This window comes from Podarcis pityusensis (genome assembly GCF_964106645.2).
Source record: "Podarcis pityusensis genome assembly, chromosome: 4".
Lineage (NCBI taxonomy): Eukaryota > Metazoa > Chordata > Lepidosauria > Squamata > Lacertidae > Podarcis > Podarcis pityusensis.
The window spans coordinates 67,323,477-67,335,671 of NC_138027.1; the positions used below are offsets into that span (position 1 = coordinate 67,323,477).

The following is a 12,195-nucleotide window of genomic DNA, read 5'->3' on the forward strand; positions in this document are numbered from 1 at the left end:
CTGAAATAACGAGACACACGTGTTGCACTCATGGCATCAGTGCCACATGCAGATTGGCTCTGAGTCACAACTTCAAAGTTCAGCAGTATAAGTGCATTGTAAATAATAGCAGAAGTGAGCTTACCCATGTATGTGCTAATTCATGGTGAAAGAAGCAGCAGGACTGCCATGAAAGATGTAATGGGAAAGCAGCAGAAACACAGAGTACAAGAAGTCGAAACATACCAAGATCTACATATGGTCAGAACTGTTCTGTTTGACATAAGAGTTCTACTACTTACGATGCCATAAATATTGGCAGTTGCCAATTTATGACATCATTTTCATACAACCTCTCTCTCTCTCTCTCTCTCTCTCTCTCTCTCTCTCTTTACCCTCAAACTTGGATTGCAGATCTGATTCATTATCCCGTGTGCTGGTGACTCTTTCATCCGCAAGCCATTCATACGCCGTACCGACTCGACGCTTTCATTCCCAATAGCCACAGTCTGTGCCTGTTCCCAGATTGGTCAGAACAGAGAGAAGCAGCAAGAATGGAAATGGTGCAATGATATATGAAACGAAACAAAGCAAAACAAAAAGAAAAGTAAGAATGGCACAGTTATTGAAGAGCATCCTGGTGAACAATGTAAAGCAATTGAGAAGGAGATCAATTGGAATTGGCTATGAAAGTCAAACTAAAGCAAAGAGTAGCTGAAATAATGTCATTAGTATGGTGTATGTGTTGTGGTTGTTTGTTGAGAAAGATGGGTGGTAAATATCATATGGAGGTCAAGAGAAAATCAACTTTGAATGAGTAGCTATTGTCAGGACTCTAGGCAATAAATTACTTCTAAAATTCCAGTTCAGCATAATAAAGGCACTTTAGCTGCCACAGTGCAAATACTGGTTGATGGATTGGCAGCTAAAGCAGAATCTAAAGACAACAATGCTAAAAAGAATGAAATGAAGACTGGTACCTGGAAGACATTCAAATTAAAAGTGACATGAATATTCACAGCAAGCCTGAAATTTGCAAAATATCATGGGTTTGCCCTTTCAATATTGAATATTTCTCTACAGAAAGGCATACTTGGACTTGTTTTGCAAATATGAAAAACCTTTTGTTTTCAGTTCAGGCATTGATAGAAACACAATGAACTCTTGTTTTATATTCTCAGCTCCTTTCACTGACTAAAATTTTGAGGAGATAAAGAAATATATTTTGTGACTTGCGTGCTAAAGGGAGGAAATCAGAAGAGTGCAAACAATTATTTTGGGGGGAAAACCATGATTATATGGAGGATAGAGTCTTGTACCTTGTTTTGCCTTCTCTGCCTTCTCCGAAGCCTGAGAAATTCCTTATGTTGCCTTGACACAAAATTCACTGCTGCGTATTCGAGCAAGGCAGCAAACACAAAGAGAAGACACACAGCCATCCAGATGTCAATAGCTTTTACATAAGAAACCTACAAGACAAAGGAAACGGGAAATAAAAATCATGGCATCTTGTAATGAGGAATGACAGATCTGTATGAGATGAAGACAGAAAACATCTACAGAGAATGTGGGCTTGCACAGAGAGCCTTTGTATTCTGTGTTTACTAAGCACTGCAAACTGTCACATAAACTAGAACTGCACTGAATGTTCCCTAATTTTGCTATGATTCCCTTTGAAAAGTACTACATTTGATCCAGTCAAACAGATGGCCAGAATACATACACACAGGGCTGTATTAAGCATATGCGGCGCCGGGGTGCAAAGATCCACCTGGCGCCCCCCCCCCGGTTGCCCAGTCCCAGGCACACAGGAGGATGGAGCCGGCTGGCCGCCTCAGAGTCTCGCTGGCTCGGTTGCCCCCAAACTCGTGGTGCAGAGCCGTCCTCAGCAGAAGAGCCCACCGCGGCACTCTGACTGACAGGCAGGCTCTTCCCCGGACTCAACTCGGGCCCCAGACTGTCGGCCTGGCGCCCCTGAGAGCCCAGTGCCCGGGTGTCCCACACCCCTAGCGCCTATGGGTAAGACGGCCCTGCATACACATCCCCAACATCCACATTGTTTTGTTACTGTACGGTGACCCCCTTGATCTGTTCTCCTCAGTGCCATTCATCTTTACCCTTGGGCAGTCTCCTCAAGTGTGACTGGCTGCAATGACCCACAGGGTGTTCATGACATCATTACTTCAGACGTAACATCATGACATCATTATCAAAATCACTTTGGCTGCCATAGCCACTAGGATCCAAGGGCAGTGTGGCCGAGGACTATGAGGGGAAATATGATGAAGAGAAACAGTGCTGAGAAGAACAGCAAAGATCGGACAGGTGTGTGTTTACAATTTTTGCAGGAAATCCACTGAAATTAGAAAGCACTTTTCAATACTCTTGAGGAACATGAAAACAAGTGAGTCCTGACAGAAACGCCAAAAGAAACTTCCCAAATGAAGAAGGAGTTTGTGTTTTATATATTCAGAAATATCACCACCTTTGCAGCAGACTGAAGTTGAGAACTTTATTATCTGTCCACCACTACATTCAGCATAGTATCTAGAATAACTCTACAGTCACAATGCTGTGCACACTAACTAGGGAACAGTGGTAGCTAGTGAGGTAGGGTTGAGCAGGTTACCTCTCACAACCCTCAGTCCCAGCTGCTACTGCTGGAGAGTAAGTCTTAATGAACTTATTTTCATATCAACACGCAGTAAGACGTGTATAAGTGGAGTCAGGAGGTTTAAAGGCAGCAACGTACACTGTCACTATAGGATAAGACTTTCACAAAAAAATGGCAGCAGAACACGAACAGACAAGGGGGAGGGACCAACAGCACCCAGAAGGGTTTCACTTCCTCCATTAGGTTTTAGGAAAAAGGACCATCAGGACCTGAGGGCAGCCCTTCATCATGGTTTCAGAACACATTCATAATAAGCAGCAACAACCTCCTGAGTTTCATCCCACTCCTCTTCCTCTGTTTTTTCATTCATTCAGCGCTATCTCAAACAAGTTACTGCCTAATTGTAAGAGAGCAAAATGTTACGAAGCCACTCCAGTTTTAAACGCATGATGTGATTTGGTCTCCAGTGCAGCTGTACTTGGCATTTGTTGTGAGCTCTTCTAAATATATATTTGCAATGCCTTCATAGCATGTCTTCCTATTCCCCGCTCCCCTGCCCTCCATCCCATAAAACCACCCACCTTATAAGGAATGTATGAACACCTGGAAGTTGTTTTGAGTCACCTTATTGTTGGATGTGAAGCTTCAAGGATCCGCATTTCTGACTGAAAAAAAATCCTTCCCTGGAGTTAATAAAGGCACTGAGGGCAGGAAGGCACTTAGCCATCCTGTCACTTAAACTTCCAGATGCTGTGCTAGCTGGATTATTTTGACGCTGTAATATTTTGTGCTGTGCTGAATTTTGCCCTCACAGTTCTAGAGAATCATTGCTCATAAGGAAAAGGCTGCTCCCCGGGTCTCTTTCTCAGGATTCTAGAGAACTTATTTTATAATTTTGTTTGAGCATTTTAAAAAAAAAGTTCCTTAATTATGAGGGAGGTGAGGGGTGTTTAGGATTGAGTGAGTGCCCCCTTTCATTGTTCAACCATCTCTGGGTCTTCTGCAACCTTCACTTTCTGGGAGCCCCACAATATGCTTGGCTGGGCTTTCCTATTAGAGTGGGCACTCCAGAAGGCTGCAGAATGCAGGCCACCAGAGAGGTTATTTGTAGAATAAAAGAAAGGACAAACATCCCTTGGACATCTTGAAAGAAAATAGTCACCCTCTTTTCTGCCTTGGTCAGACCACACGTGGAGTAATTCTCCACCACGTGGAGTAGTGTCCAGTTCCACGTGTAGTAGTGTCCATGTGGAGTAGTGTCCAGTTCTGGGCACCACAATTTAAGAAGGATATTGACAAACTAGAACATGGGCAGAGGAGGGCAACCAAGGGTCTGGAAACCAAGTCTTAAGATGAATAGTTGAGGAAGTTGCGTATGTTTAGCATGGAGAAGAAGAGACTGAGGGGAGATACGATAGCCATCTTCAAATAGCTAAAGGGCTGCCACATGGAGGATGGAGCAAGCTTGGTTTCTCCTGCTCTGGAGGTTAAAACCCGAACCAATGGATTCAAGTAACAAGAAAAAAGATCCCAACTAAACATCAGGAAGAACTTTGTGACAGTAAGAGCTGTTTGAGAATGGAACAGACTCCCACAAGAGGTAGTGGACTCTCTTTCCTTGCAGGTTTTTAAGCAGAGGCTAGATGGCCATCTGTCATGTATGATAAGTTGAAATTCCTGCATTGCAAGGGGTTGGAATAGATGACTCTCAGGATCCCTTCCAACTCTACAATTCTATGTTTCTATGATTCTCTACCCCCATGTGCCCATTTCTTCTATCCAAATCAGTTCCCCAGAGTGATATTCTGCCCCAAGGCAGAATTACATAGATTTATGTGGAAAGAAAATATAGCATTATTCTCAGTGCATTGCAATAAATAAAAAACAGAATCATAGGTATAAAATCCTGCATCCATAGCAACAATCAGCAAACCTCCCATGAGTGTCAGCAAGATATATATTGTCTGTTTCATCTGTTATGGAATGCAATTCTCAATATTGACCATTAGCTTCTAAGGGAAGAAAGCTAGATCTTTTGGGCCGTGTTTGTTAGTGGCTCACTAGCTTGTCACACAACACTTTGTGGGCCAAACTAGATGCCATTAATAATTATATGAATTCTTATTTTAGAATAAACAACATGCAGGCACAGGGGTGCCTGATCCAGATCAAGGGGAGGCAAAGAGTGCTTAATCCTTTGCTCTCTGATGAAGTCCAGTTCCTAATTGCACTTCTCCCATGCTGGCTCTTTGCACCGTATGGAAGCATTGCGATTCTACTCAGGTACATGGGGCCAGGATAAGAAAGAGTCAGCATGATACTGTCAGTACTCTCTGAATACCATGAAGTGCTCAATAAGAAAGCCACAGGAAATAGGAGTCCATATAAGACTGCCTGAGGACTTCCTGTACTGAGAAGGAACAAGGAAATGTGCTTTACTTCACTCTACCCTTATGCTGACTTAAACTACATGGAGAGGTGGATCTTGCCACACTGACCAAAAGAAGGGGACTAGATCTGGTTTAATTGACTAAATTAGGGAATCCCAAAGGTTTCTAGATTGCCTAACTTTAACTGTAATCCACATAAAACCATGCAATGAGAGGTCACTGGATAATTCATTATTGTGAAATAGCCATGCTTTGCTCACTCATTGTTCTTGGCACATCTGTATGAACAAAATGTCCCCCCTCTCATCTTTCACCCCAGCTTCCCCCACCCCACCCCCAGAGCTCAGAAAATCTGGCATTGGCTGCATGCACACTATATGTTTAAACACATGGCTACCCCCCAGCACCCATTAAAAAGTATAGTTCCCATGATTCTTTGGAGGAGATCCATGTGCTTTAAAAGTATGGTGTGCACACAGCCTTTGTTATCCCAATGGAATAACACTTTTTCCAGGTGTAGGTGGTCTAAAGCAGGGGTCAGCAAATGTTTTCAGCAGGGGGCCAGTCCACTGTCCCTCAGACCTTGTGAGGGGCTGGACTATATTTTTTTTGGGGGGGGGGAGAACGAATTCATATGCCCCACAAATAACCCAGAGATGCATTTTAAATGAAAGCACACATTCTACTCATGTAAAAACACCAGGCAGGCCCCACAAATAACCCAGAGATGCATTTTAAATAAAAGGGCACATTCTACTCATGTAAAAACACGCCTTAGTCTGCCTAACCATGGTCTAAAGCATAGCTTTTCTTGCAGGCTATGGAAGATATAGATTTCTCTAGCCATTTTCTCCTCCATCGTTTGTCACTCTTCTCTAGGAATCTAGGCACTCACTTTTAGAGAAAGGATTGGATACTGTGACAAACAAATTAATTTTTTAAAAATCCATAATTTGCCATGCAGTCAAATGATCATTAATCAATTCAAAGCCATTTTTTCTTAACCCAAACCAAATATCTCATGCGGATGCTGAATTATTTTGTTTTTGATGACTATGAGTGATATACGTCAGGAAATGTGCTTGCAGTTGCTCTTGATCAAAGATACCTGGAGCATTTTTACCTGCCCTGACATCTGCAAAATATTAAATCACTCAAATGTATTAAATGACACAAATAATATATGATCTATTTTTGCCTTCTGCCTTTTCTAAAAAAAAAAAACCTTTTGTGTAACATGTCCACCCCCCCCCCCCGATGACTGGAATGTCCCCATTCCATCTCCAATGTCATCAAGGTCTCTTCTACCTTGGAAAGAGGCCAGACTTGTTACCTTGAGTCTGCCAGTGGTGAAGGACTGAAAAGTGCTCTTATTTGCTCAAGTGTAATTTGTGAAGAAAACTGCAATTTGGGCTATATAAAACTCTTTCGGAGGGGGGAAGAAATTATTCACAGAGACGGTCTTTAGCGCACTAGACTACGGGGGTACTGCATGCTGACCAAACATAGTTGTAAAATAATGAAATAAATTGAATTCAGGATTGCTTATTGCTAGGATTACTATTATTATTTTGGTTAAAGCACCTTGTCATCATATCAGGTATGATCCGCATAAAAAGAAAAGAGTCAAGGAATTTATAGCATAGAAGTGAAGAAAATACCCAACAGTGCCACAAGCCATAGTCATACATTTTGCCTAATACCAACACACATACGGATCCCTTCAAACCACCACTTTACATCTTGTTTCACAAATCTGTCTCATTTTACGCATGGGGGTAACAAGCATGCAAGGGCTATTCAGGGAAGTTTTTAATGTTTAGTGTTTTATTAGGTTTTTATATATGCTGGAAGCCATCCAGAGTAGATAGGGAAACTCAGTCAGATGGGCAGGGTACAAATAATAAAATGATTATTATTGTTGTTGTTAAAAATGTACCCCAATATTCGCACTCAGAAGATACTAAAGAGAAGGCTTCCTCAAACTCGGCCCTCCAGATGTTTTGAGACTACAATTCCCATCATCCCTGACCAATGGTCCTGCTAGCTAGGGATCATGGGAATTGTAGGCCAAAAACATCTGGAGGGCCGAGTTTGAAGAAGCCTGCTAAAAAGCATCCACATTCACTTCTGTGAAGGAAACAGGACTTGAGGTGGGGTTTGCACATAATTCTTCTAGCCCTGATCATGGTTTGAGGAAGAAAGACCATCTTTTTCCTTTTCGGAATGAGGATATTTCAGCTACCCAAACCTAGAATGACAAGGACCTTTTCAAGCAGGATGAGAAGAGGCTTGATCGGTAGTGATCATAATAGGAGGAGATACCTCATTTGCTCACATTCCATCATTTAATCTGATGTTGTTTTCAGTGTCGGCAAGGCAATTGTCACTAACCAATGGACTTAATTTATTCATTGCTAATATGGAGAGACTATCAGTCATAAGAAATAAACAAATATACTTCCTTTCATAATTATGCCTTGAAGAAAGTCATAGAAATCTGTGTGCTTTGAAAGAAGCTTCAAATGATAGAAAATAATTCAGGAGGAGGTTTTTTAAATAATTTTTTGGCTAATCATCAACAGCGAAGATCAAGAGTATTTTTTTTTAAGCCAATAGCTTCAGGCTTACTTTTTCTAATTTTAGGTTCTTCTTATTTGGTTCAGTGAACTGGATCACTTTTAATGGTTCACTTAGTTGCGACTGCTATAGAAACTACAGTGTGGAAAATGTATTTTCTTAATGTACTGCAGTCACCTGCATAGTTGGAGTCATTCTGAATTTCACCAGCGTTTTCAAAGGCAAAGCAATACACAGTTGTGTGCATGCACACACCCACATGTAGAACACTTAACTGGACAATTCAAACATTTACATTTCCAGCTGCTAAATACTGCATGTCTTTGTTCATTTTGCTTATGTTTTGCAATGCTGAATAAAATAAACTATACCTTTAATTTTGCAACAAAGCTACTCACATTACCATTTTAAACAAAATGTTGAACTCAATTAAATCAAAAGTGCTCTCCACTTAATATCAAAGCTATCAAATGTTAAATGAATTATGTAGCTTACACTTTTGACTATTATAGGGTTTTTTATTATATAATTTTAATTACGTTTTCTGTTTTACAATTTAAAATACTCATTTTACATTCTTACGATATCAGTGACTTCCCTTCTTCTCTTTCCATGGTTCATTTTACATATCATAAATCCCTGCATATTTTACAAAAACTATACCAATCAGTATTCCATTATTGCATCCATCAAAACTTATTTACACTGTTGAATTTATCTTAATGCTGCCAGCATTTTCAGATTTACACAATAATTTCCCATATATTCCATAAACATTTTCCAATCTTCTTTAAACATATGTTCTTCTTGTTCTCTTACTCTATATGTTAAGTCTGCAGGTTGTACATATTCTGTCAACTTAATTTGCCATTCTTCTTTGGTTGGGTTGACTATTACAGTCCCCCCCCCCCCCACATGGGCCACCATCAGCTTTTTTGGAATTCTTTTGGACTTGTTCATCTAGCTCAGCTGTTTCCAACCTTCTTCCCTCCAGATGATTTGAACTACAACTCACATCAGCTCCAGCCACTGCATACAAAATGTGTTCATTGGGCAAAATTCACATTAAAATGCTAGTGAATTTTCACGAGCATTTAAAAAAAAGAAAGAAAAAAAGAATGCCCCATTGCTGCAGAAATCTGAAGAGCTAAGGGTTCATCCAGACTTCCTTTTGCAGTGTGCTTTCTGGGCACAAGTCAGTGCTTTAAAGCTTCATGCCCAAGCATTATTTTTGTTTGTTTGTTTTTTGGCCCAGTGCATTTTACCACTGAATCCACGAAAGCAGCAAATGCCATTTGAACTGATGGAGTGGAAAAACATGGATTTTCCCATGGAAAGCGCCGGGAGAAACACACACACCTGCTCAGACACAGAGCTGAAAAGCCATACAAAAGAAAGTTGGAATGAACCCCAGATTTAAGATTGGGAACTGGAGAGAACCTTCCATCCCTTTGCTAGCATGATACAGCCTTTTAATCCACTGTAAATGTGCAAATATAAAGTTCTAGTTTACCCTTGAATCCTTCCTGCAAACAGTGACAGTTTGGAGGCACTGCAAGTCAAACAGTGAAAGATATTTGGATGGCATGTTTTGTGTGCAGGTATCAAAGGCTCCTCCAGATGAGCTGCTTATACAGTATTTGCATTGATTTGCTTGCACAAAGCTTACATTGTGGTTTGACTATTGAGCATTTGTTCTGATTTGTTTATGGGATGGTTCTACAACAATGAGCATTCACCTTGATTTGCTCGTGAGGTATTTATACATCATCCTGTTAACCATTTGTTCATTCCACACTTCTCAGTTCTTTCCCATGTCGATTTCCTAACCACAAAAAGGCCATTCAAAATGTGGATTTGTTGCACTAGGGTGACAGAGTGCTTTGATTCACTTTAAATGTGCAGCCCTAAATTTCCTGGCATGTGCTCGAATCTATTCTGCAGAATACTTTCTGGAGCTACTCTGTGTCTCTGCAAGACCTATGTGATGTTCTTGAACATCTGCAGAGCGAGTCTGCCAAAGGTGAGTGAAACAGTCCAAGTCTCACAGCGAAATGTATTTGGGTAGTATGGTTTGTGCACAGCTACCAAAGCAGTAGAAAGAGTTATCAATCCTTTCTCTCCTTTAAATATCCCTTTCACTGAAACATATGAACAATGTTGTGAAAATACACCTCTCACCTTCCACAATGCCTTCTTGGACTCCTGATATTTTTATTTTTTTTTAAAGTTGGGCTTGTAAATGTAGGTGTACAGGGACTTGTTTTTAAGCCAACCCAGTTTTATTAGATTCCCTTTCATGTTGCACCTTGTGAAAATAAGTGCGTGCACTTATCTCACTGTGATGGATTTCTCTCGGTTGCTTGCTGTCAAGAAAACTTGTTAGTTACAGTGCACCCATCAAGCTTTATTTATGGCTTGGCTTTGAAAGATGACCACATCAGGTGCCTGTCCAGCTCCTTTATGAAATGTTAAGACAACAGAAATAGTGTATGCTCCTCTAATACAATATTCTCCTGCTTTCCTGCAATCCCATAGAGAACTTAATGCACAACTTGGGAGTTGCTGACTGACTGTCCCTTTACTTGGAATAAAGTGGTTTATTGATCATGCTAGCTGGTTGGCTGCAACATCTCAAAGTTGGGATGTACCACAATTTGAACCGATTTCACCATCATGGGATGACCCAGACCACTTGCTGCTTACCAGATGATAGACTTTAACTTGGTCCAGTCACATGACAAATTAATAATTCTTTTCTCCTTTGGCCTTTGGAGTCCTTCATCTTTTTATTATTATTTTTATATAGAATAAAGCTGGAGAATGTGTGTATACATATATGTATACATGTGTACACAAACATGTACATGTATACACAAGCACACACATTTTCACAGGTGTTTGTTTTGCTAATGACTACAAAAGAACTGGGGGGGGGGCAGAAAAAGCAGCTCCACTTGAACAAAATCCTAAAATGTTGTAATGTCTGTGTGGAAAATCATGAGGCCCAATAAAAGTTTTATGTGCCTATATGAAACAGAATGCTGCTCTAGATTTATAACATATGGTACCCAGTGTTACGATTATGGTTATGTTATATGGATTGTGGCCATGCCTGCACAGTGATGTTTTTGTTTGACAAGCTTCCGCAGGAGGTGAGGATGGGCAGTTCAAACAGTAACTGTGAGGATGGATGGTCACTTTTTATTAAGCCCACAGAGAACAATGAACCTGTCATACAAACCATTCCTCATAACTGCAGCCTGGCATGCCTCCGCAGGCTTGTTTAAAGTGAACTGAACAATCAAACACCAAGATGCAATCACTGTGAAGAATTATCTGGGCTTTGGTCCCTGAGATCTGCCCCTCCTGGGCTTGGTACTTACTTGCTCTCAATGACAGGAAGGCATGGCTTTGATGAACTGAAGTGGCTGCATGGGGAGTGATGGAGCACATAGAACTCTGGGTTTAAATATGCCGATGCAAAGGCCTAATCTGTGGCTTTGCAGTCAGTTTTGTGTGCACCACCACACCTCATGCAACTACCTTGCTCAAGCTAGCAACAAATGATCACCATGCTCAAGAAGGTAATCTAAAGGGACTTTAGTAAAAGAGTGGCTAGCCATGCACACAACAGCTGTGTAACTTGGCCTGAATGTTAGCTTTCAGGGTTCCAAGAGCTGTCCTTCACTCTTGCAATTGGAAATTTGTTTGGTAACAGTGTCACTGCTTTGTTTTGAGTGGAACTCACTGAATGCAGATTCTGTGCGTGCTGAATGGAATGGAAGGGGCATCATCACTCAACTGACCTTCTGGCAGATAGGTCACTGCTGCTTACTGGGAGGTAGAGTTGGAAGGGCAAGGCAGCAGGATGGTGAGTTCTGTGAAAAACAGCAGGAGCACCATTGGTGCTCTGGCTGGTGTGTTTGCACAGCACCAACCAGCTGCCAGCTGTAACTTGGTTGCCATAGGTCAGGTGAGCACCACCACTCTGCCACCTGCTACTGTGGATAAATTGTAACTCATTTGGAAATTATATAAAAGTTGTGCTAATACCAAATTAGCAGCACAGACCATTACTAGATGGCAAATGCCTTCCTATCCTAGCTAGTTCAACTATTGACTGTGAAACATTGCCTCAAGCTATTACTATCTTGTTTCTCTTTTCTTGTTTCAAAAAAGTCAAAGTGCTACCATGGGACTGAAGGAAGCTAATGTTAAAAGAGATGAATCTCAGCATAAACTTGCAATTTAGAAACGTGGGTTGGCAGAATGAGAAAATAAGGGCAAATATACTTGATGATTGGCAGAAAGTGACATGCAGTGAATTCTCCACCTCTTAAATTGTTCTGATTTTGCTATGAGAATAGCAAGTTCAAATGTAGCAGTTCTTTTGGTCAAATGCATCTAATGTTCCCTCTCAGAATGCAGATTTAAAGTGAATGGGTGTCATATAGGCAGAGATATCATATATGACAGGTATTCACAATGCACATACAACTATCATTGAAGAAAAATGTGATACTGAATTTGCTTGGTCTTGGGCAGCAACACATACCCCTCTTCCCTCGCTGTTGTGCAGCTTATTGCTAGGATGAGTTTGCAATAAGAATTCCACCGAAGCCTTAGAAA

At 41.0% G+C, this 12,195-nt stretch overlaps 1 protein-coding gene across 13 annotated transcripts in view; it reads right to left on the bottom strand.

The window, feature by feature from the left end:
* The window catches only part of GLRA2 (glycine receptor alpha 2), a 115,218-nt gene that overhangs the window by 20,606 nt on the left and 82,417 nt on the right, over positions 1-12,195 (bottom strand). For 9 of the 13 annotated variants that reach the window (XM_081001382.1, XM_081001378.1, XM_081001374.1 and 6 more), the window contains 2 exons: positions 1,299-1,448; positions 375-494 (listed from right to left, as the gene is read on the bottom strand). The exons of 1 other annotated variant lie outside the window; for it this stretch is intronic. In XM_081001382.1, coding sequence (XP_080857508.1) covers positions 375-494; positions 1,299-1,448 — 270 coding nt within the window. The remainder of the gene's footprint in view (positions 1-374; positions 495-1,298; positions 1,449-12,195) is intronic. 3 more of the 13 variants (XM_081001379.1, XM_081001384.1, XM_081001383.1) reach the window with 1 other exon arrangement.